At 41.7% G+C, this 26,162-nt stretch overlaps 1 protein-coding gene across 3 annotated transcripts in view; it reads right to left on the reverse strand.

Annotated features, from left to right (window-relative positions):
* UNC5D (unc-5 netrin receptor D) overlaps nucleotides 1-26,162 on the reverse strand; it is a 470,270-nt gene that overhangs the window by 55,750 nt on the left and 388,358 nt on the right. For all 3 annotated transcript variants that reach the window (XM_054566043.1, XM_054566041.1, XM_054566042.1), the window contains 2 exons: nucleotides 11,563-11,748; nucleotides 4,518-4,895 (listed from right to left, as the gene is read on the reverse strand). In XM_054566043.1, the coding sequence (XP_054422018.1) occupies nucleotides 4,518-4,895; nucleotides 11,563-11,748 (564 nt within the window). The remainder of the gene's footprint in view (nucleotides 1-4,517; nucleotides 4,896-11,562; nucleotides 11,749-26,162) is intronic.

Raw genomic sequence — 26,162 nt, forward strand, 5'->3', positions numbered from 1 at the left:
CTGATCCTTGGAAAGTTTATAAAGTCCGAGATGATAAAGGGGAAAATATTATTTACTAACAGCAACATAAAGCAGAATGAATATTTCAACTCTGTATTCAAACTGGTTTTTATTTAGAGTCTTCCTATCATGTTTAAATTCTCTGAAAAAACTGGATGTCATGGACTCTCAAACATATCTGAGAGTACATGTTTATCAATATATCAGTTGATTTGCTTTGAAATTAAAAAAATGTGTTTCTCTACCTTGCCTCTATTCATTCATTTACTGAAAAGGTATCTGGGATAATGGGTGGGCCACATAACATTTTGCTAGAAAATTGTGCATCTTGAAGTACGTTTAGAGAAGAAATCAGAGGCGTACTGCATTGTGTCAAGAAAACTTGAGAAAGAAAAAGCCTGTATAAGCTAAGGAACCATATATGTTGCTGCATAGCCACTATTTGGCTCTATATTTGTAAAGAGAAGCTAGAAAATGCCAAGGTTAAAGGTGACCGAACCATATTCATGTCAACATTGAAATTGAAAAAAAAAAATCCCTCAGAATCCATGCTTCAGTAAAATCATGTAATGCAGGGAGCGAATGCACTGGGAGGGTACATCGCACTGAATTTGAAGTGTCCCCTCTCTCCTCTTGAGGGCTGGGAAGTAAATATTTCACTTTGGCCAAGAGAAAAGGGTCTAAAGAGGGCAGAGATTCTCTTTAATGTAGTTGCTTATTTATAAAAAAATGAAATAGAGACACAGTAAAATCTTTACAAAATAAAATCTCAAGGCACCCTCTTATTCTTTGAATAATGCAGCTCTCGCCCTTCCTCCTTTCATTTGAGCTAATGCAATCACACAGGAAGCTTTCAGGGTGCTGATGATAATTTAAATCTAGAGATGGCAGGCTTTAGTGATATCCTTCTATGTGCCCGTGAGCTGCGGTAGAATCAAGGAATGTAAGACTCATTGCAAAACAAGTTATTTGTGATTTACATTTATGAGCATTATTCAGTAGCATGCTAGTTATCATCAGTATCTTTCACCAGCACTAAGAATGAGCCACATTTAAATTTTGCTTACAGCTTTTCAGCAAGGGCATCCATTTGTATTCTGGACCATAATGCCAGCAGTAGGAGGACTACAATTGCCATACTTGGGGGCCTCCTGATCCGGCTCCTCCTTTCATTGCCCATTTTTCTGAAAAGGTAGCTGAGCAGAAGTTGTAATACACCGTATGTTCAGTGTGTGTGGATGTCAACCTGAATACACACCCTAGACATTGTGTATTCTCTCTGCATGACGGAGTGCTTTCTCTCTGTTGCCTCTCAGTCAGACTATGGAGGCCACTATGACAAGGGGCATTAAGTCACTCTCATTTAGCTACAGAAGCACAGGAGGCTACTGTCAAGAAATAATGCCATCTTAGGCAATTAATTAACCCAAAAAAGTAGCTTTATATCACATTTTTCCTTTCGTGTGTGTGTGTGTGTGTGTGTGTGTGTGTGTGTGTGTGTGTGTGTATGTGTGTGTGTTCGTGTTAGCAAGGTATAATTCATCTGCAATCAAATGCATGTTTTAAGTGTGGAAATTGATGAGTTTCGACAAAGGTATACTCTCATGTAACCATCATCACCATCAAGATTAGAGCATGCTCATTGCCACCCAAAGTTCCCTCAGGCCCTTTAGAAGCCAGTTCTTCGACTGTGAGCCCACGTGTTTGCTCACTTGCTTTCCGACATGTTGATTAGTTTGCCTATTCTAAACTTTCAAATAAATGAAATCATACAGTGGGTTTTTTTTTTAAAGCAATAATGGCTTAGTACATCAATACACAGAGCACAATGCCTGGCACAGAGTGGGCTAATTAGAATAATCAAATAAAAAAAACAACAAATCATGAATATGTGAATGAAGGAGTAGGATTCAAAATTCTGAGTCAAAATAAATAAATAAAGGCCAGGCTTTGAGCTGTGCTATGTTCTGTATGTCATGAGGGCCTGACGGTCAACTCCCAGATCAACTGAAAATAAACACGTGTGTGGACTTTTGAGAAAGGGCTGTTTGTAGAGCCGATCACATCTCATTCCTTTCAAGTCAGCTTAATTCCCTGTGTTTAGATTGAAACATTATTCATAACACTCCTAAATTCTACCAGAATCTATAGGATCATGGGGCTTTACACTCTTTTCATCTTTCCTTCAGTCAGAAAGTGTATGATTATCCCTTAAACATACTTTCCTCCTTCCAGCCAGCAATGCAAATTTTATAGGGAGACTGAAGATAGTCAGGGGCAAGAGTTGTGGCAGGGTGGTGCTGTTGGTGGCAAGTTGTGTTGAATGAAGGATGAAAAGCACCGTGGGAAATCTTTATACCTGTGCCCCCCTAAAGAAGTATGCATTTTTAATATGTCGTTTAACAGTTATCTCCAATTAAGGAAGAATACACTCTTTCCCAAACTCCACCTGCTACCCTGACAGCCTTCTATTTGATATGGCAGTGGAACCACCCGAGTTTCTTGTTGTATATTTTGCATAATGGATGACTTGCAGAGGGCCCTGTTTTGAGGAATCACTGCCAGGCACCCAGCCACAATTTGGGATGGACGGCATTAGAATAGTTTAATTGCTGTGTCTTGCTTCTTTACACTTTAGCTCCCCAAGGCATAGTTTGCATTTATGCTCTGCAAATAACATAGGTTTCACTTCTCCACATTTATTTTTCCAGAAATTCATTTCTAGTGAACAGCTTCAATCTTGTGTGGGGCTTCTTGTTAGGAACTTTGAAAATGCCCCTTTACAGAGGAACTTTTTGGGTATCAGAGACAAGGCTCTTAAAAAACTTTTTGCTTTCAATACCAGTGCTTCTTAAATCAGGAGGGAAGAGAAAGAAAAATCTGTTTCATCATTTCATCTCTCTTTCCTTGATAAACATTAAACAAACCTAGCCAATGAGTGGTCAATCTTGGTACCCCCTCCACACGTGTGTAGACACGTGCACACAAAAATACACACTAACAAATGAGGATGGGAACAGAGTGGGGAGTGTGGCCAATTTGTTCAACCAATAGCTATTGAAAGTCTGCTGAGTGAGTGGCAAGCACTGGGTTAGAATGGGGAGGTAAGTTAAATGCACAATAACTCAATGTGCAACTTCTGTTTCTGATGAATATATCCTACTCCCCTTGAAAGGGCAGGGTTTGCATCCTTTAGTTTTCTTTTTTCCAGAACCTACACTTCCAGTTGCTAAGATTCTCATAAGAAGGGTACTTGGTGAGTATGGCTGATGGACTCATTCCACACCGATCCATCTGCCACTATCACCAGGGAGGGCTGCCTCACACACAGATGCTCACGCAATGACATGCATCCATGTTTGAACAAGGATCCTTACCATGTTCTAAAACATGGACCAGGGAGAATCTAGAGCATTGGAAGTTTAGACTACAAGGTCATTAGTAGGGCTACATTTGAGGGCTATCTGCCTGAAATGAAGTTTTTTAAGAAAGCAATTGGTATAGAAGAACAAGACTATTCATCAACTTGAAACAAACTGATCTCAAGTCACTAAGCTAGCAGAGATGGTAGCATCAGACTAGTGCTATTACAAATTTCATTTTATAAGATAAAACATTTCCCTCGGAGAGGTAGGTTCGCTCTCCTCTAGAGAGAAGTCCGACAAGGACCCCATGGTCTCGACCCAGTGCTAGCCTATCGTGTAGTAGGACTGGCGCACCCAGGGTCCTCTTTTCCCCACGGCAGCCAGCGGTGGTGGTGACTGAGAACACACCTAAGCCCTGTTGCTTAGAAATCAGAGGAGAGATCGTCGTCTTCTGCCATCCAGTTAGGTCTCAGATGGCAACCTTGAAGACTAACCCACAGACAGCGTGTCTTTTTTTAAAGTGATCTGGGCTGTACACCTTGAGTATCCTTGTCAAAACATCTAACCAAAAGGACAAAAAGTTATTGAGAAATAAGTGTGCTTATGATATAGCCTTGGAACTATAGTTTTAATTCAAAAATGATCCTTCATCAGTGCTCATCACGAGGTAACATTATACCAAGGTCTACAGACACTGACAGTGTATGACAGGTCGGTTACTGAGGAAATTCCACTCTGAGTGTTATTTTCACTAAATTACCAACTAGTGCATAAACTAACTTGGCTATGAACATGGTATTTGTGGGTCATGTCAAAGAATGTTCTCAGTGCTTCCTGATCATGTTCTAGGAAAGATGTTTCAGAGGGGCTTGATGTCTAGGAACCAAACAAATCTTTTGAACTAGCTTGGCCATCAACTCTAACAGGCCATCAGATGGGCTGTTTGGTTCACGTGGGATGAAGGTTGAAAAATCTCATCTCAGCGTTGGTTCTGGTTTGCTGTGTCAATCAAGTAATCTGTTGGAGCCACAGTGTTTGTAGATCTGACAAGGGGATGGTAAACATCTTGAAAGTTAATCTGATGGGATGTAACTGTGTAAATACAGTCTTTAAGCAAGTGCTAGAAAATACACAAACACACTTACCACCCACCTGTATTTGGCATTACTAGGCGTCCTCCTAAGTGGCCAAAGACACCAGTTGTCCTCAGTTCTGTCCTTGTGGGGAGTGATGACAAATTTTGGAGGTAGGGTGCTTTATTTCTGGGGTGCACTGTGCTGAAGCTGCGGTTGTTTCCATGGGGAAAAGTCCCAGAATGATTCTTGCCATGGTACTCAGCTCTCTCAGATACTCCCAGTGAAACCATGAAGGAGCTCTGAACTTTGACTTTGATGTCTGACAGGGGGTTAAAAAGGGAAGACTCAGTCATGAGTTCCTTGTCCAGAGGGTCCTGTAGACAGATGGGACCACTGTACGTTCGACTCACTGTCAGGTCTGGTTGCATGGAGGAGTTCAGGAGCAGGGAGTTACCTGGTGAAAGAAAATGGATCTGTCACTCAGAAACTAAAAGGCACCACAGGTACCCCTTGGCATCTGTCTCCACTAACTGCCTAACAGCCTGTGTGTTTGCCTGTTGCTCCAATCAGAGCCAGGCATTCAGGGCCACCCAGAGCACCTAGGGTGGCTCCATTAGACTGGTCATTAGTGACCAGAACATTGGACTCTTGGAATCTGGCTTTCCCACACCATTCTCTGAATGCCACCGACCAAAATCATTCACTTCGCAGAGCTCCTTACACAGGATCTTTTCAAAACAAGTATTTCTGGCACTCCAGGTATTTTTGTTTATGTGATTTTAACTGGCAAAGTGAAATTTTTAAAAAAAAGGAAGAAAAATGTTTTATAATCCAGTTTGGAGCAAAAATAACATCTGTTCCTTTTAAATGTCAAGAGATGACACAGCATGGTGACTACTAGGTAGTGCTGTTTATAACCGAAGTTGAGCTGGTGCCTATGCATCTCATGTGAAATTCTGGGCAGTTTCTGAGGCCTGGGGTATCCTCAGAGCAAAAGGGTCAGGGGACCTCACCAATCATTCGATGTCTGAGTGGCCAATTTGCTCTAATATCGCGTATGTCACTCTGAGAGGCAAAGGTGGCACCGCATGGGGGGAGGGGGAAACAGATTCTGCATGGAGAGAAGCTCAGACCGGCTTCCTCTCTGTCTCACAACAAATGGAAAAAATCGGTCTTTACAAAAACATGAAAAATTGGACTTTCCCATCTGGGGGGGTGCTTACCAATTTTTTCTAAGCCAAATAGCACAGCATTTTGCTGTACTATTTTCTTGTGACGAAATAATATCATTTATTAGTAAATAGCAAAATAACCCCCAGTCCGAAACCTCCCACTCCTATCAGTCCGTCAATGTGACATCTTGAACTGAAACCCAAACCATATTAAACAATTTTCCTTTTGGGCCAGAGGAAAATGTTTAAAGTATGATATTTTTGAAAATGTTGCAATTCCAGGCCATATTGCATTAGCCACTATTGTTTTTCCCATTTTCATAATTCGTAGCAACCCCAGCAGGAAATGTGTACTCCTGAGTTTTCCCACCTCCTGTTCTAATGCTCTAAGAATCCAACATCGTAGAGATAGAAGTTCAAAATGAGATGACGCAACCTGACGGCTCCTTGGTGATGCAATTTTTTTTTTCATGCCTGAGGCTCTTGTGCTAAGACGGGCACAGCCAAGGAGCTGTGCTTTTCAACAGAGCTGCCTTGAATTCTACGGGCACCAGCCTTGCTCCTGTTGCTGGTGATCCCAGGCGAGAAGCGGGACTTAAGATCCAACTAACATTTGAAAGGAGTTGGGAATGCGTTTCCACTGAGGCCTGAAAAATCATATCCCTGAGCTTCGTGGTTATTTTATGTCACGCCCTCACCTTCTGAAGTTTAATTTCTGGCTGCTCTTAAAAGACCCTCCTAACTTATGTGAAGCCATGACACAAAAAACCATTTATTCCCTAGAGTTAGACTTGGGCCTAACTTAGGCACTTAAATGGAAAATGCGATTATATAACCTTGGGGAAATGTAGGTTTACAGTTGTAATGCAAATAAATAATACAAGAGAAAAGCTCTGTGTTGCTCATACTCACAACCGTACACCGACCTTTGCCCACCCATGTGACAGTAGGTATGTGTGACTGAGTCCACAGTCACGAAAGTTGGCTGTCAGCTTGATTCAAGTCTGATCAGGGACAGTCACCCAATTACCCCAAGTTTTTCTTTGGGAATCCTTTTTGTAAAGCTCCTGGCCTGCTCTAAGTGTGCCAGCCTACATGCCTGCTGTTCACCTTCCTGAGGGCCCAGCTATATTTGTTCAAGAATGGATGCCCCTAAGACAATGGAGGGAGAGCCGAGGAGCATCAGTGTGAGGTGTCATCACAATGAACGTTGGGTCGAGTGGAATTTTCATAAATAATATTGCTTGTATCACTAGTTTTGTGAGATTCCTGATTTTAAAAAAAAAGAAAAGGATAAAGTAAGTTTGGAAAGGCTACCTGTTGTCTCAGAAATTTACTGTACATGTGAGCTCTGAGAAGCCCCACAGTAAGGAGATGCGTTCCAGTTTATGCAAGTCGGCATTCTCCAAACGAGCCCCGCTCTTGCCTGCTGCCTGGTGCTCTACGGAACACAGCAGCGTCTTGTGCCAAGGCAAGGGGAACAACCAGCTTCTAGAATAATATTCACTGCATTTATTGAGCAGCTTCCATATGCAAAGGTCTTGTTATTCCAGGTAATTTCATCCTCATAAGAACCCTTTGAGGTGAATATTATCTCCATTTTACAGCTGTTAAATTGAGACTCAGAGAAAATAACTGATTAACTAGGTCATAGAGCAGTTTTGGACTTCAAAGACCCTGCACTTGAACACACCACTCTCAGACGACTACTTTTCCTCTGTTTTTAAAGTGCTATGGTCTAAGACACTGGTATCTTATTGATGGATATTTATTTCTAGGTTCTTAACATTTTTTCAATTACAATTGACATGCAATATTATATTAGTTTCAGGTGTACAACATAGTTATTAGACATTTATATAAATTACAAAGTGATCACCCAGATAAGCCTAGTACCCACCTGACACATACTTTGTTATTATAATATTATTAACTCTATTCCCTATGCTGTACTTTACATCCCTGTGACTCTTTTTATAATTGCCAATTTATACATCTTTTTTAAAAAAAGTTATTTATTTTTAGACAGAGAGGGAGGGAAGGAGAGAAACATCAACGTGTGGTTGCCTCTTGCGCTCCCCCTACTGGGGACCTGGCCTGCAACCCAGGCATGTGCCCTGACTGGGAATCGAACCAGCAACACTTTTTTCCCCGCAGGCCGGCGCTCAATACACTGCACCACACCAGGCTGGGTGAATTGCCAATTTATGCATCTTAATGCCTTCACCTTTCATCCATTGCCCAATATCCCTTCCATCTGGCAAGCATCAATTTATGTTTGAATTACTTTCCCTGTATTGTAATCTCTTGTAGCTTTTTGGTTTGTGGTTACCATGTGCTTCCTATATATTAAGCTATATTATAGCAGTCTATTTTAAGTTGACAGTTGCTTAGGTTTGCACACGCCCTAAAATCACTACAGATTTTACTCCCCTCATCTACTTTTTTTGTCATTATTTTTTACTTCTTTCATGCATGTGTTTGTGTATATCTTTTAATATATTGTAATTATACACGCTCTTCCTGCTTTTGCCTTTTAGCTTTTGTACAAACTTTACAGTTGTTTGATCCACTGCTTTAACTAAGTGTTTGCCTTTGCTAGTGAGAATGTTTTCTTTCCTATATTTTGTTATTCATGGTTTTGATCTTTTCTTCTGAATGAAGTCCCTGCAATATCTTTTATAGTACCGGTTTAGTGGTGATGAACTCCTTTAGTTTTTTCTTGTGAGAGAAACTCATTATTTCCCTTTCAATCTCAATGATAGCCTTGCTGGGAAGAGAGTAATTTTGGCTGTAAGTCTTTTCACAATTTTGAATATTTTGTGCCAATCCCTCTGGCCTGCTAAGTTTCTATTAATAAATCAGCTGACAGTCTTATGGAAACACCTTTGTATGTAGCCAACTGCTTTTCTCTTGCTGCTTGTAAGATTCTCTCTCTGTCTTTAGCATTTTAATTATGATGTACCTTGGTGTGAGCCTCTTTGGGTTCATCTTGTTTTTGATGATCAGTGCTTTCTGGACTTGTATGTCTATTTCTTTTGCCAGGCTAGGAGAAGATTTTTGTCATTATTTATTCAAATAGGTTTTCAATCCCTTGCTCTCTTCTCCTTCTGGTACCTCTATGAAGCAAATGTCATTATGCTTACTGTTGCCACAGAGGCCCTTTAAGCTATCATAATTTTTAAAATTCTTTTTTATTTTTGCTGTTCTAGTAGTTTATTTTCTACTACTTTGTCTCCCAGTTGCTGATTTGATCCTCTGCTTCATTTACTCTTCTTAATTCCCTCTTATTAATGCATTCTTCATTTAAGTTATTCTGATCTTCACTTCTGATTTGTTCTTTTTTTGTGGTTTCTATCTTTTTGTTCAAATTCTTCCTGAGTTCATCTATTTTTCTTTTAAGTTTATTGAACATCTTTATAACCAGTGTTTTGAACTTTGTATCTGGTGAATTGTTTGTCTCCTTATTATTTTTTTTTTCTGAAATCTTCTTCTTTAATTCAGGACATGTTTGTCTCCTCATTCTGACTGACTCCTTGTGCTTGTTTCCATGTATTAATTAGGTCTGCTCTGTCTCCCCGTGTTGGCAGGGTGGCCTCATGGAGTAGGTGTCCTTTGGGACCCAGTGGTGCTGTTTCCTTGGTCACCTGAGCCGGGTACTCCGTGGTACCCCTGTGGGTTCTGTGTGCCCTCCCCATGCTGCTGAGCCTTGATTGCTGTTGGCACATCAGTGGGCGGGACTGACCCTTGGGATGACTGGTTGTGAGGAATGTCTGTGACTTTAGCAGACAGGGTGTTGTGTGGGGCCTGATCCCCTGGAGCGAAATTCACTTGTGTGGGGCTGTGGTGCCTGCCAAATCTGCCCTCGGGTGTGTCACTGTGGACCTGGCTGGGGGTGCTCTGGTGTGGTCTGAAGCTGGCCACTGGGTGTGTTGGTTCTGGAGCCTCTTAGGAGGGACTCTGGTGCATCCCATGGTCAGATCCTACCTGTGTCTGGCTTGGAGCCACCTGTGCCAGGGGCCAGTAAACAAGAGGTGCAGGATATGCTGAGGCCAGCTGCTGTTTGTTTGAAGTTTGTGGACCTTAAAAGATTTCAGAAAGTTATCAGTGTAAGCTGAGGCACGGCACTTGGGAAAAATGCCATTGCAAGTAGTATGGGCGGGACAGGGTCCCTGGGAATCATAGGTGTTAGCCAAGTCAGTGGAGAGCTCAGACTGGGCTCAGGCCTGAGCCTGAAGGTTGGGAGGGGTAAAGTGCAACAGAGCAACAATGGCCTCTACTAGCACTTCTCCCCAGGAAGACACAGCTGCCTCGACCCCTGCTCCTCTGGCACTTGCCCTGAAGCTGGTCAGCTCAGCTCTTCTCTGTATGTTCTGGTGCTTTTTACTGCCCCAGAGCTGGACCTCAGAGCCAGTGAGTGATTCTGTGACCCAGTGAGTTTCTGTGTGGTCCCTTTAAGACCTGCAGCTACTAGGTCTGTAGCAGCCTTCCATCCCACTTGAATACAATCCCTGCTGCTTTCACAGCCACATATTATGGGAACTTCTCTTCCCAGAACTGCAGCCCCGGGAGGGAGAGCCTGGTGTGGGGCCAGGACTCCTTGTCTTCGCAGCTGAGATATCCCTCCCATTTCTTAACCACTACAGGACGGATGTGGGACCTGCCATTTTGCTTCCCTGCCTTTCCTGCTGGTTTTGGTGTGGCTTTTTCACGTCCTTGGTTGTAGGAATTCCATTAAGCTAGATTTCAGGTGGTTCTCAATGATGGCTGTTCTGTAATTGGGTTGTAATTTTGATGTGGTCATGGGAGGTGGGGAGCACAGTGATTATCTACTCTGCCATCTTGACTAGAAGTCTCTGTTTCTAGTTTCTTATGTAGCATAAAGCTCAGTTCTTAACTGGGTTTACTTCTAATTAAATTGTATATATTAAACCCTATATGAGGCCACGAAGACTCAGACTTGAAACTCTGGTGCCTAGAAGTGAGTGGTGAGCAGGAAACCATTTTATTTTTCCCCACCATCTCCCAATTTCTAGCACCCTTGGGTTTCCACTTCAGAACCCAGTCTCTGCTAAATCACTACCAAGCAGCGAGACTTCTTCTTGTCCTGTGGTACAGGTGATACTGGCATACAGTAAGCAGAAACAAAGGTGATGATATTGACAATGAGAGTCAAGGTAAAAATCTTCATCCACTGAAGAGAGCTTCATTTTTTTCCCCTCTAAAATAGATGCTATGTATGTCTCATCACCATCTTGCAATCAGAAATAGATTTGGTTCACATAAGAGAATTAAATGACTTTCTGTTTTGAAAATGAGTATTGCTGTAGTTTGACATGATAGATTTTCTTTCCCCCACAACAGGAGATTGCCTGACGGGGTAACACCTGAGAGTCATTTAAACTGGGAATTTCATTTTTCCCCCGGCTAACTGACCCATCATATATCCAAAGTCCTTTTACTTATTTAAAACAGAAGTACAAAAATAACTCCACCTAATAAATAGTATGATAAATATGCCTAGGAGTTTGTGGTAGAGTAGTTGGTCCTCCGCCTTGAATAATCAGTAGTTTAGTTAACTAAATTAAATGTACATCCTTAAAGCAGGCTTTTTACTAAATTAAATATACATCGTCCATGCAGACTTGTTTAAATAGGAAGTTGGGTAATCTGCAATAAAATAATTTATTAAGCTCACTACACATCAAAGATGGAAATGCCTCATTTAACATGTTCCTACTGGCGAATTGAAAGCCATCTGTCCTCACAGTAGCCAAGCATTTAAGCAGACTACTCCATTGAGTCAGGTTCCTTCACGTGCGAAGACAGTTTAGCAGCGGCTCCCAGTGCCAAGAGCTATGTTCACACAGGACCGAAGAGCACGGGGTTCCTGTGTGAGCGTAGTCTTAGGTCCTGAGGACGTGGTGTTTGGGGACCTACGCCGCTGACCTTGACGGACTGTTTTGAAGTTGAAGGTCTGGAAGCCACCTGTCAATGCAGAAGAGTCAATGACGTCCACGCCATAGTCACTCTGGCTCCGTCTGTAAAGAGTGACACCAATGACCAGAACTGCAACGGCCACGACGGCAGCACCCAAGCCCGAGTACAAGGCAATGTCGCTGGCATTCTCAATGCCTGCAAGAAACAAGAGAGATTCTAAATGGCCAACCTGGGCACAGAGCCAAAGAGCCACCCCAGGATACAAAATGAAATGCTGGTGGGTTTTCAGAGCTACTGCTCAGAGAAAATGAATATGCAGCTACCCACAAGCTGTACTCTCTTTTGCACAATAATCATGTTTCTAATTTACCTTGTATAAATAAAAGGGATTCTAGTTAAATATCTTAAATGTATTAAGGTAGCTTACCATGTAATAGAATCTTGAAGACAGTCAATTTTGCAAAGAATATAATATTTTCAAGAAAAAGCAGGAAACTTTTTAATTTACTTATTTTAGGAAGTTATAATTACCTAAAAAGTATTTTTCATAGATGGAAAACATGAGACCCACATACAATGACAAAATATGGGTGAACTGCCCCACTTATATAGGACCTGGGCACATGCATTTGGAGAGTGGTCTAGGGTGAGAAGATAACACATGGTCCATGAGTCAAAAGAGAGGAGACCGGAGCTCACAATTACGACTTTTAGCTTTGGCACACGTCATTCAGTGTAAAAGGACATTGACAACACCAGTTTAGGGTTTATACAATCATTAATGAGACACCTTCTTTGGTGAAATATGAAAAGGTCTTTGCTCCTAGGTGCTCTTATGTCCATGGTAAATGCATTCTAACACCAACTAGGTGCTAGATTCTAATAATTTTTTGTGGAAGAGGACTGGTTTCTAAGAGGGCACATGCTGTTTCTCCCATACCTCTCCTACTCCATCCTATTGAATGCATGGGCAAAGCAAAAATAAGAGCATTAGTTTGAATTTAGACTGTGTGTGTCTCCCCACCCCACAAGACATGTTGTAGCCAATTTTCAACTATTTTGCTTGATGCACACTGGGTGTGGTTCAGTCATGAACAGATAAATAATGACTACTGCAATTCAGCATCAAATTTATCCAAGACTACGTAGTCCTAAAGGAGGTGTAATCTTGGAAAGTGTGTGGAGTGGAAGGTGGCAAATGCTAACAACATAATTAATCTCCCTACAGATTATGTGGTCCGCACACTTAATAGGTCCAAAAGTAATTACTATGTCACCCTGTGTTGGGCTTGGAGGATAAAATAAACTCTCTACATATTTGCCTTGTAATCACAAAACTTACTATGCATTCACCACACCCTAATTCAGTACTTATGTTATCAAATGAGTGATACTAACCACACAAGTAAAGTGAATTTATTTTCAACAAAGTTAGTGGGCTGTAAAATAAGGTGATACCAAATTAAAGAGTGAGCGAGGAAATCAAGCAGAACCAGTTCAGTAATAGGGCAGTAAACACAGAAAAATAATTCGCACAGGAGAATACAACCACCCAAAAGAACAGAATCTGAAAGGTCAGAGGATTATCAGACACTTTTAATAACCACAACAGCCTAGAAGGTATGGAGAAATAGGGTGTGATTTAGGCTGTAGTTCCAACTTCGCGGTGGCTCAAGTGAGACAGTTAGAGATGGAGGTACCTGTGATCCTCTTCTCTGACCACCTGGAACCATGGGCACAATGGCCGATGACAACTCCCAAGTTCCAGTGTCTGCCTGTGTCCCATGGTGGGGGAAGAGGAGGGCAGCCACCATCCCACTTAACACTCTTACCTTCCCTCTCTGCAGTTAAGTTCCTTTGAGGCAACAATAAATTATGCTCCGAGGAGAGAGAAGACACAGAACACGACAGCTACAGCAGGCCAGGGTTCGGGGAGCAGTGAGAGAACTTTGGAATGAAACCAATTAGCCTTTTCTCCCACTTCCCTCCAGTTCCTTGGGCACCGGTGACTGATGACACTATCATCTTAAAATGTGTATCTGGGGAGAACACACCTGCTCAGCAACTGAGCACATACAGAAAAACAGCCTGGCAGTGTACCGACTGCAGCTGCTCTGCTGCTGAGTTGGCAAAGCACAAAGACGTCTTTAGCCTCCCAGGTACTAAAATAGGAAGGGCCAGGAGGATGACCAGGGCAAAATTTCTGCTGAAAGGGGACATTGCTAGACCCGAACATTCTGAGACAAAACTGAGTAGCAGGAACTAGTTGCCTTTGCTTCTCTGGATTCTCATCTTTTTATTTTTTATTTTCAACCCCTCTCCTAGCCAGGTAACCAGAAATCTCCTCCTCCCTCCAGATACAAATCCTGTTTTTAGAAAAGGACCCCACATGTGCCTTCAGACTGAGGTTTAAGCTTGTGATACGGACCATTGTGCTTCCTCTCCAGGGCATGTTTGCAGAATCTATTTGACTTAAGTCAAGGAAATGAAATATTGAATTACGGAATTGATAAAAATGAGTAGAGGGGCTTTGGAGATTGGGTTTAGAAAGAAGGGCGAGGCCTGTTTGGGGGCCCTGCATCCTTATAAGGCTCGCCCCGGCACTTTGTGGGGCGGTCTGATCTAAAAGCGAGGAGTCAATGGACTTCTACAAAAAGATAAATGTGGTGATATTTATTTTATAAGAATAATCTGTCCTGGGAATTAGAAATTTCAGAATCTAATATTCATTCATTCACCATTTGTTGAGAGCCAACCATGCAATGAAAATGAGGGTGCATGGCCAAATTAACACGTGGTCCATATTCTCAGCTGTTTCTTGTCTTAAAGCGGTAACTCCTGGTACCCAGGTGCAGATGCAGAGGCAGGCACAAGTACTCAAAGCCGCATGTGTGTGTCTCAAAAGACTGAATTAGACATTCTTACCCACAGCTCAGATTCTTCAAAAGTTGGGTCACAGTGCTTCTTTCTTTTCTCTCTCCTCCTCCTCTGTTCTTTCTCTCTCTGCCTGCTTTTACTTAGCCTCCTTCTTTCAGTTTCCTTATTTCCCCTGTATACCATTGTCTAATCTGTCCTTCCAGGAAAGCAGAGTGGCTTTCCCTGTGAGGATTTCTGTGTGCTTATAAACGCTGCCACCACTTTCCTCTCACATATGTTTGGGACTGGCTCCAGGAGAACCCGAGGTTCAGTTCCACATTTCCCACCACGGGGTCATATGTGCCTGTGCACATGGGCACTTGGAGGGCGCCGCTGCAGAATCGTTGCATACGTGTGCACGTACAAATGCACGCACACCAGCACACATCCAGCTCTCGTCAGGAGAACACCAGAAGCCACTGCCACCCCTGCCCAGGGGACCTCCTCTGGCAACGTGACCACGCGGCGCAGGCACTTCCCAGAGCCTGGCAGCAGCTCCATGCCCATTCTTGTGCTCTTGCTCTCCTTGGCTGCACTGCCCTGTGCCCCAAAAGTAATTATAATTAATTTCCTGCTAGCTGGACTCCTGCTAGTGAAAGGCCCTGTTTACTTTTCACACTACAGTGACAGGTCATTATAGTATACCCCCTCCCCCCACCCACTTAGGCTTCTAAGCACTACTCATCTCTATCTCCCCATTTGTCAGGTGGCAGCTGAAGGTCCCCTTCCCCACGAAAGTAACTCTGTCCTGGACAACCTCGCCAACCCTGCCAACTTATGGTCATCGAATCTCGTATATCACTTACGGTTCCTAGAACTCATTTGTGATCATACTTTTTATTGTTAAGTACTTGAATAGTAACACATTCTTCCTTACTGCTTAAAACTCTTCAAAATCAGTAATATCGCTATAAGTTCCCAGGGAATTTTGCAATTCATTGTGTGAAACTATTCATTGATTATTTGCCTCACCTCAAACTATGGGAAGAGACAAATTAAAGGAATCGCCGTCTGAGGTTGATTTTTAGAACCCCTGTCACAGGAACTCTGTTTACTTTTACATTTGCACACATGTATATTTACACCTGTCTGCTCACTCACACACACACACACACGTGGTGCTAGTTTCTTTGCTCAAAGTGATTTTGAACAAAAGCTTTGATACCCCATGACTGATCAGGCTGTTCTGCTTTTTTGTGGGCACAGGATACTTTTCTCTGACTTTGTGTTTCATGGGCAAAGCTTTTCATACTCATGTCTTTGTGATGTTTCTCCTGTGTTTTCATCCCTATTTTCCTCTATCCAAAAATCACACAAGCTTTAGACAAAGCTTGGAAGCATCCAACATGCAGCAGAATAAATTGTTGTGTACAATGCATAGGTGAGAGAACAAACAATCCGAGAATCGACTGAGAAATCTCATATATCCCAGATTATTCAGAAGGAATATGTTCAATAGAGAGTTGAAAACTAGATCCCTTGCAAGGAAATGTTTATGGGTTCATTTGGCCTGGAGAAAAGAGCTGTAAAGTGACTTGTGGCGGTCTTTAATGCAGGAAGGGTTGTTACAAGAAGACACCAGGCCCCCCCTAGTGCTCAGTGATCCTTCCTTTACGGTGAAGCTAGTAACCAACTCTTCTGCCCTCTCTAACAAGGACTGAAAAGGAGGATGTGGCCTTTTATTATAGCAGCTGGGACTCTGGTTAGATATTAAAATGACCTTTTCTACAATGAGGGTTGTAAAAAAAACTGCATTGTAGTTCTGAGGAAGATTGTGAAGTCTCCTTTCAGAAAGTCTCTAAAAGGTAGCATGTCTTTACAAGAGCCTGCAGTTATTTATTTATTTATTTATTGGGTCAAGGCTGGTGAGAGGAGCCAAATGACCTTTCAAAGCCTCTTTGAACTTCCCAGTTCAAGGAAGAAGTATTAACAAGTTTGATGGCTTTATGAATTACAGTCATACCTAGTCATTTATAGTAACCTGTGTCCCCACAGGATTAAATAGAAGGGCCATTTACTTAGTTTGCCTTTCTTTCTTCACATGACTCCCATCTGAAAGACACATTAATGCCACTTGTTAATGGACATTTAAGTTAATTCCAATGGCATAACTATGTATCAGGTTAGAATCTAGTTTACAGGATTATATAGCTATACAACATTAACGAAGGAACACAGCAAATGCCTTTGAAAACATGGTATTCTTTTCGCTCTCCTATTAGATATTAGGAATGACCACAGATCCCATTTCAGACAAGAACAACTTGAGCTGGTATATAGAAGAGACAGGGAACCACGAAGGCATCCACACAATAAGTATTCACAAAGAGAGGGATGAGAGAGGCAAGCCGATGGAAAATCAAACAACCATCTGCTCTGCTGGACCCCCGTAGCAGGTCAGGAAATAGGCCTCCCAGGACACCTGTGCCCCCCTTCGCCACCCCAGCCCAGGCAGTGCTGTGGATGCAGAGTGCTGTGCCAAAATAGTGATCGCATGCTGAACTATGATAGAACGGAAGTTATGACTAGAGTTGTTTATATTTGCTATCATCAAGAAACAACTTATTTTCATTAATTTAACACATGAGAAAATAGCTTTAGAATGGCCAACGATTATGAGAAATTCCATTTATATTTTCATTGCTTAGAATTTTATAACCCCTTAACCAATCAGCATTTCAGCTTCCTTCCAGTCCCCTATCCTTGAAAACCTCATTATTTTTATTGTTGCGATTGCTGTTGTATTGTTACAATTAATGACAAAAATAGCAAATTCTTAAGGAGTATTTACTATATGCCAGGCACTGGTCTAGTACTTTAAATTCATTAAGTCATGCGATCCTTTAACAACCTAAAAATGTCCCCATTCAAATGTGTAAACTGAGGCAAGAAAATCACTTGCCTTGCCCAAATCCTCATGATTGGTAAGGAACAGAGCCAGGATTCAATCCCAGATACGGTGGTTGACCCAGACTGATGGATGAGGACAGGTCAGCTCCTCTCCAGCTGTTAACCCCCAGTACTCCGATCACACTACTGACTACCTCTCAACAACGATAGTAACACAGTAACTGAGCACTAAGTTTGTGCTCAAATTTTTGAGAACTACAGATATGACCCCATTCTCATCCTCACAACCAAATCTATTTGAAGAAGTATATTTTCTCTTACAGACATGACATAGGTTCAGATAAGGTAGGAACTCCTTTGTAATTAGACAGTGACAAAGCCAGGCTTAAAATACACATCCGTCTTCACTCCCAAGCTGCTTAACCATTATTCTGTGTGGTTTCCTAGCGCTTTCTCTGCTAAGTGCCTGCACCAGGGTAGCTTGCTTTGCTTGGAGAAAGTCATAAACTCTACTGGCTGCTTTCATCAGAAAAACGGATGCTATGCAACCTTACCTGGGCCTTCCTGCAGCTGAGTAATTATCATGTCCCACAACCCAAAACCATTTGTCGTCAAAACAGTTACTCTGGACTTTGTTTCCTTTCTTCAAGCCTTCTACGTCTCAGCTGGCCCTGGTTTAGGTGAAAAAATGGAGGTCATCCTATGTGAGTTCACTCCCCTTCGGCTCAAAATTCCGCTGCTCCTTCACGCAGGTTTCCTTTCCTTTTCTCTGCTCCCTGCAGGGCTGCCCCTCTTCTGTGTCAGGCTTGCTTGGATCATGCTCTCTCTTGCCTCCACGGGGACCTGGCCTCATTCCCTTTTTGTCTTGCGTCTTCAAAATCAGCCTTCAACCCTGAGCCTTGCCCTATGCCTGCAAACATAGTCTAGTCTCGCTAATCACTTCTCCCCAAATCCTCCCCCTAATTTATTTTCTAGTAAACTTCTCTGAGATGCAGCCTTCTTTATAGCCACGGAATTCTTAGCTCTTTGTTTAAAAGAACATTAAGAATTTTTAACATTAAGTGTTTCTTAATATGTTCCGTAATTTTCCTAAGCTTTTAACCTCTGCCCCTGTTAAAGTAAAGGAATAAATAGAATACATGTATGAAATAAGGAAATGTTTTTGGAAGTATAGAAGTTACACTGTGCAAAGAGAAGACTTATCTCCACCTACCCTTTCTTCAATGTAACCACTCTGGATAGTACCATTGAGACCTTTCAGGAAAAACAAAGTAAACATCCTTCATTTATTTTTCTTTACCCTAAAGGCTCCAGATTATATTTCCTTTACTGTACTTTGCTTATTTTTTCATGTATAATATCTCATAGATCTTACCTTATCAGAACCTACAGAATTATATACTTCATTTCTTCTTATATTTGCCTAGGCTATTGACAGGGTGCAGGATAATTTGACATGTCCATTGTTTCTAAATTGTTTTATTGTTCCCTTTAAAGTCTGTCTTTTACCCAAACCACTATCCATAGGTTATTTTCAACCGCTGTATCAACACCAATGTTCTTTGTCTTACTCTTTACTGAGGCTCTGCAGCAGTAGGTAAGAATAGCCAGCCCTCCTTCTAGAAACAAAAGAAGTCCCTTAAATTTGATTCTCTTACATTTTCTTTCCTTACCATTTAGTAACTACCTTTCAGTCTCATAGTTCTATAAACAGGCTTTAAAGTTCAGGTGGTGGCCCCTTTTCCTTTCTCTATGCTTATCTAATCGGATAATTTTTCACATACCAGCAGTGCTAACTATTCCCCTCCTGCCAAACAGTTTCACATCAAGGTCCACTGCCTCATTTCCTGTCCCATTGACATCATCCCATATTTCTGTCCTGCTTGAGGAACCAAACCACCTGCATGTTGTGCTAACATCTCAAATTTCTCATCTGATGTACAAATGCATCCTTCTCATCTATTCAAATGTTTTCCTCCCCGAGTTCCCTTTTTCTGGCAATGACACCACCAAGGATCAGGCCTGAGACTGAAGAATCATCTTTCGGTTTTCATTGACTCCTTCCCCCAAACACTCACACACCTTAATGATTGTATTCCCCGTGCCTCTCACATTTCGATTTCAACAGGAGAGATCCCAGGTGACACCCACATTGCAGTCTCATCTTACTAGCACCCATGCTCCCAGTCTTTGATCACTCGGAACTATTTTACACATGGGTTACTCCTCCCAAACAGGGTTCTTATACTCTAATATCTTTCAGTGTCACTCTGCTATGAGTCCATTCCAACAGGAACTTATATAGCTCAAGAGACTTTATACTCTGCCTCATCCTATTTTTCAACTGCCTTTCCTACTTCTCATCCACGTGAACCCTAATACTCACTTTTTTCAAGTAGTCTATATATTTCAGTGGACTCTTTTCCCTCTTACCAAAAGGTTCTCCCCTGCCGATATCTGTTTCAATTCTAACCATTCTTCCAAGATTAGCAATGAAGGGAATCTAGTTTATAAATTATTTCTTGATAGAACACATTCAGACATGTTTTAGTCTTCTTTTTAGTAACACTGCCAGATTTAGCAAAAAATATGACAGTTAATTTTGAATTTCAGGTCAACAAAAAATTTTAATGTAAGTATTTCCCATGCAATAGTTGGGGTGTGCATGTGCTAAAAATGCATTCATTGTTTATCTGACATTCCAATTTAAGTAGGAATCCTCTGTTTTTATCTGGCAACTGCATTTGGATTGTAAAAGAACTGTGGTTTTTCTCATCAGAGAGAAAGACCAAGTTAAATGGGCAATAGGGGCAAATAGAGAAGGATTTGAACTCCGACCCTTAAGAAATGACTTGACTTTATTAAAAATATTCTCTATAAACTTTGAATATACTAACAGGAGAGACTGGGCCTGTGAATTCACATTTTTAATAAGTAACCTGGGTTATTAAGCTGCCAAAGAGCATATTGTTCTACTACTTCCTCATTGTGTCTGTGCTTAGGTCTAAGGTATTTCATGAACAAAGTCCCGTATCATGTCCATTAAGGACACAGTCAATAATATTGAAAATAGTAGTAAGAAAAGGCATATGTGTATGATGGGATAAAAATTAGATAATAAAAAACTGAAAGTGGTAAAAAAGGAAACCTACAGATGTTGCACATATATACTGGTTGAATTGATTTACAATAGGAACAATTTTGAAGGACAAAGCAAGTCATGCAATTTGTGGAAAATGCTCTAGTTATGTAATTGAAAATAATCAGTAGGGGGTGAAGGAAACTGATGATGGGCAAAATAGGGAAAAAAAAGTTTTTTAAGGCATGGCTTAAAATCAGCATCGATGCCTGTAACCTAATGCCAGCTTAGAAGAGCCTAGTAGTCTGTTGGAAATTTAGAGGTGACACCCAAAGCTGCAGACATTATTGCACTACAGGCGAAGTCAGTATGTCCTGAAAAAAGATGCAGAATGGAACGTTTTGTGAGTGAGGAGAAGAGCATATCCAGTTTCCAGGCCTTAAGGACACAATGGCACTATTCTGGTAGAAATGATTCTGGGAAGCATACATTTGGGCTTTAACCTAATACTTAGTACAGAATAGATGATTAAAAATTGTCTTCTTACTTCTCCTTTCCTCAAATTAGTTATCATCTTCTACCATGTACTGAGACTGCGGGAAAGGAAAAAAAAAGTAATAATAAAAAAAAAGAAATTGTGGAGAAGAAACTTTTCTTATTTTTTCCCTTCATGCTTCACTGGGCCAAGATTATTACATAGAATAATTGTATAATAAACACCTACTACATGAATGAGTAGTAATGAATATATAGAAGCAAAGTCTTTGTTTTCACCCTAATAAAAGGCTCAGTGAGGAGTTGGCAGGGAGATGTCAGCTACAACTCAACAAATACTTATTGAACGTCTAATACATACTAAGCACAGTGGTAAACGCTACAGGCACCAGGGTGAATGACTCTGTACCGTTTACCAGAAGGCAGGGATTTATGTCTATCAGAGAGGGAATCCAGGCCAGGAGGGGGACACAGGCAACACTGTGTGGAAGGAAGGAAATAGCCTTCTACTTGGCAGATGACAAGAGTAACCAATGCCGACGTGGTAGGGTGTTGGTGAAGACCCTGCAGAGACAGGGCACCTAAGCCGGAATCTGGAGAAAGAATACGTCAGACAGGTTTAGGGTTAGGTAGAGGAAAAGAGTTTTTAGGCAGAAGTAACACAACGTATAAGGTATTATATGCCAAAATGGGCAAAGGGTATTCCAAAAACTAAGAAGCTTGGTTTGGCTGAAGAATATAAGAAGTGGGGAGAGGGCAGAAAGAAAAATACTAAAAATTATGATGACTGAGAGAACCCAATATGATTAAAAAAAGAAAGCTGAGATCAGATCATCAACATATTAAGTACTTTGGACTTCATCTTAAAAGTATTAAAGGCAATGGTGAGCTATTGAAGGAGTCTAAGTGTGGAGGGGACATCACCAGAATTTATATTTTAAAAAGGTCAGATAAACTGATGCAGGAGTGTCCAACCTTTTGGCATCTCTGCGCCACACTGGAAGAAGATTTGTCTTGGGCCACGTGTTAAATACATTGAGACACGTAATCATAAAAAAATCTCATAACGTTTTAAGTAAACGTACGCCTTTGTGTTGGGCTGTATTCATAGCCATCCTGGGCCACAGGCTGGACATCCCTGGTTGTTGTAGGGCAATGACTAAATACAGGGAGGAAACTGTAGGAATCCTGGTTAGGAATGAGGACAGCCTGAACTTCCAAACTTCCTGGGACCCTATTTTCTTCTCATGCTTTTTTTCTCATGCTACGCTGGTTGCTACTTTTTTGTCTCCTCTGCAGTGGCTTCTGACCTCTTTTGCATCTACCTGTTGATGCCCTTCAGGGCTCAGTTCTCAAATCGCTCTCCTTCTCTCTTCATACTCATTACCCAGTGATCTCATTCATACTAATGGCTTTACATATCATCTGGACACTGACATGCTCCAGATTTATGTCACCAGCCAGGACTCTCCTCTGACCTCCAGACCCATATATTCAACTTGCCTACTCCACCTCTCCATTTAGATGTGTAATAGGTATCTCAAACTTAGCATTCTAACACTGAACTCGTGATTCGCCCAGGTTTGCAATACCAAGTTTTTCCCATGTCAGTAATGACAGCTCTGTCCTTATAGTTGCAGAACTGAAATTCTGGAATCATCCGTAACACTTCTCTTTCTCTAACCCTATATTCAGTCCATCAGCAAACCCTTTCATCTGTGCCTTAAAAAGAGATGTAGAATATGAACTGTTCTTATAATTTCTAATGCTATCTGACTGGCTCAAGCCACAATCATCTTGAACTGAGATACTACAACAGCCTAGATAATTGTAACATTATTACAATAGATCATTCTAGGAGGTCTCCTTGCTTCTGCTCTCATCCCCTTTATGTTTACACTCAACACAGCAGGAACAGTTTATCCTTGAAAATATTAGGTCACATCAACATGAATAAAAACCCTCACAGGCTTTCCCTCTTGCTCAGAGAAAAGGTCGAAGTCATTACAATGGCCTGTACCATGCTGGTCGGTGTCCCCCTTGCCTACGTCCCCGATCTCCGTTATGGTGACCCCCTCCTTGTGGACATCCTGGCCACCCTGCTGCTCCCTTGGCCTGGAATGCTCTCCCCACAGATATCCAGAATGTTTGTTTCTTTGCTTTTCTTTTCTTCAGGTCTCTTTCTAAATACAACTTTTATTACAGAGAACTTCCCTGAACACCTGATACACAAAAAAGCAACACTCCCCCCAACCTTCCCTGAGCCCCTTACCAGCTTTACATCTTTTTACAACACATATCACCATCTTAGCATTACACATTACGCTTAGCATTACACCTTTTCTGAATTGTTTGTTTCCATCTCCCTTCACAAAAATTGTGAGCTTCGTGGAGGCACAAATGGTATCTGCTGTTCTCTGTGCTGCCTCTTCGCTCCCTAGCACATTTCCTAGCACGGAGTAAGCACTCAATAAATAGCTGTCGAATGAATGGAGCAATGTGTATGAGTAAACTGAAAAGGGAATAAAGTTGGTGAACTTAATATCTCTTTAAGTGATAGAACATTCAGGTTAGAATGATTTATTGGGTACTGAGAGGAAGAAGGGGGAGGAAAAAAAATCGAGGGGTCTAGAAGGCTGTCCAAGTTCCTGATCTAGACAGCTGAGTTGCTGGGATAGTATTCATTGAATTAGAGAAGGCAGGAGCAGGACTGAATTAAGAATGGGGACAAGCAAGGCTAAGTTCAATTTTGATAAAGTTGAGATTAAGGTTATTGAGAGAGATTCAGTTAGAGATGACCTGGAGGTAGCTTACTCTAGAATTATTCATTGGAGTCATACTTGCGGTTATATACAATGAACTCTGTGGAAAACAGATAAAGAGAGAGTCTGTGGGTCTGAGTTATTTTCTAAGGGAAAGCTAAAATCTTTTCACACGTAAGGTGAACTAGTCACTCCCTCGGAGTGCACAGCCTCTCAGGACGCCACATCCCCAAACCTTCAAGGAATCTGATTGTCTGAATGCAACCATTTTTCCGTCTGACTCTGGGGGTGCGTGTTTGCCATTCAGAGCCTACTATATTTTACGGCACCTTCTGACATTGTTACACAACATTTATTGAAAGCACATTTGATGGTAATGAAGTTTCTATTAACTATGATTAAATCTCATAAAGCACCTGAAGATAATTTAAGATGTGCAGAAGCAGAAAATGAAACATTCAGTTTAGTACATTAGGAAACGTAATTGATTAAATTATCTCATTTACAATAAGTGCTTTCATGAGCTATGCACTGCACATATTTTCCCCAGTTTGTCATTATGATTTGCCAACAGATACCTAAAGATTTCACTTTCTTTTTATTTTTTCCCTTCTTTTAATTTAATTTATTGGGGTGACATTGGTTAATAAAACAATACAGGTTTCGAGTGTACAACTCTATAACACATCATCTGCGCATGGCATGATGTGCTCACCACACGAAGGTGAGCCTCTTTCCACCACCGTTTATCCCCTCTTTGCCGCCTTCCACCTCCCCACACTCTCCTTTCCCTCTGGCAGTCAACCAATATTGCTGTCTGTCTGGTTTCTTTCTTTTTATTTTTTTATTTTTTGGCAAAAGATTTGCTTGCTTTTTACACCTCCCTGCAACCCAAAGCTGGTTCATCAGTCTGCCTGCTCACAGAGGACTGCGTGTTGTGCGAGGCTTGAGTGATGCTTCCCCCCCCCCCCCCGTCAGGCCTTGCGGAGCATCACGTGCACAGCTATATATAGGAACAGGTTGTTTCTCAATTATCTTCATAATGGACTTTGATTTTGCATCAGCAATGATTCATGTAGTCTTAAACTAAGCCCCTCTTTCACTGAGCAACTGCAGCCTGAATTTGTATAATGCACTCCTAACCAAGCCGCTTACAGAACCCCGATTGGATTCCTCTGGGAGCCTTTTGCAATCACATTGATTCTGTTAAGGTTTTATTTTTAGGAAATGACAAATTAAAACAGTTTAAGCGATTCGGTGGCAGTATCCAGCAATTAAGTTTGGTGTTCAGGAGCGAGGACCCCAAGCGAAAACTAATTCAGGAGTCCCCGAGGACTAGGAATAGCTACTGTGGGGTTTATGGCTGGAAGTACAGATGTAACCAAATTAGAATAGCACAGGACTCATAAACTGAGCATGAAATTAATTTTTAAAAAACACACATGCTTTTCTCAATGCCTCTGACATTGGCCGCCACGTGGCTACCCGTGATCTTGCTTGCGCAAACACCAGCATGTACGGACGGCGTGGGCTCTGCGAGCAGGACGCAGCCGTGGAGGGTCCACTTACCCAGCCTGTCACCCTGAGGCCTTGACTCAGGCACAACCACATATGCAGTGACCTGTTTTTGTTCTCCCTCCCTCAGCATGCATGTACACAGACCCACAGCCGCACACACACAACCAGCTTTCCCCACCTTTGGTCTTCCTGTGAGTTCAAAACCAAGCATACATGATGTCAGACGGTTGCTACCTAAGCACCAAAGGTTACTTTATGGGCAGCAGGCAGCGTGGAAAAGAAGTTAAGAGAGTTTGCTTTCGTTGTCCTGTGAAGATTTCAGACTCTGCAAGCAATGGCATCTTTGTATCTCAAGCCCGGCTGAAGCAACATTATAAACTATGAACATAAATAGCTTTACTGGATCTTTCTCTCCCTGTCCTAAGATACCTATTTCTGTCTGTCTTCAAAGGGTCTTAATTCTTTCAAAATGGTGGCTAAATAAGTACTAATTTTCCAGAGTTATTTGAGTTTTCATACCCTCGGATTTAAAAGATCAAAAGCCATTCATTTTATACTCAAATGGACGATACTGGCCAGGGCCATTTTTGGCAAGATTTACAAACCAAACCTGCCAGGCCATTGCCTCGCTCCCCTACTGGTGGAAGCCATTGCTGCTGACAACCTGTGGTCTCTAGTATGCTGCACATAGTTCTGGGCACTTAAGAGTCATTCGGGGAACATATTACAATGTAGATTCACAGGCGCCCCTCACCCCGTACCAGGAATTCTAATTAATTTGTTCTATTCTGAGTTGGGGCATATTTAAACCACCACATCCCAACATTCTTCTGCACGTGGTCGCTGGTCTATGTTTTGAGAAAGTTTTTCTAAGACAGCGGTTTTCAAGCCTACTTGCATGCTGAATCACTTGGGGAGCTTGTAAAACTCGAGATTATTCCGTTCTAATCACCCTCCTCATTCTCATTTCACTGGTTTGACCATCTGGG

The sequence above is a fragment of the Pteronotus mesoamericanus genome, unplaced genomic scaffold, assembly GCF_021234165.1.
Source record: "Pteronotus mesoamericanus isolate MK-2021 breed Mesoamerican mustached bat unplaced genomic scaffold, CSHL_Meso_final contig_169, whole genome shotgun sequence".
Taxonomy (NCBI): domain Eukaryota; kingdom Metazoa; phylum Chordata; class Mammalia; order Chiroptera; family Mormoopidae; genus Pteronotus; species Pteronotus mesoamericanus.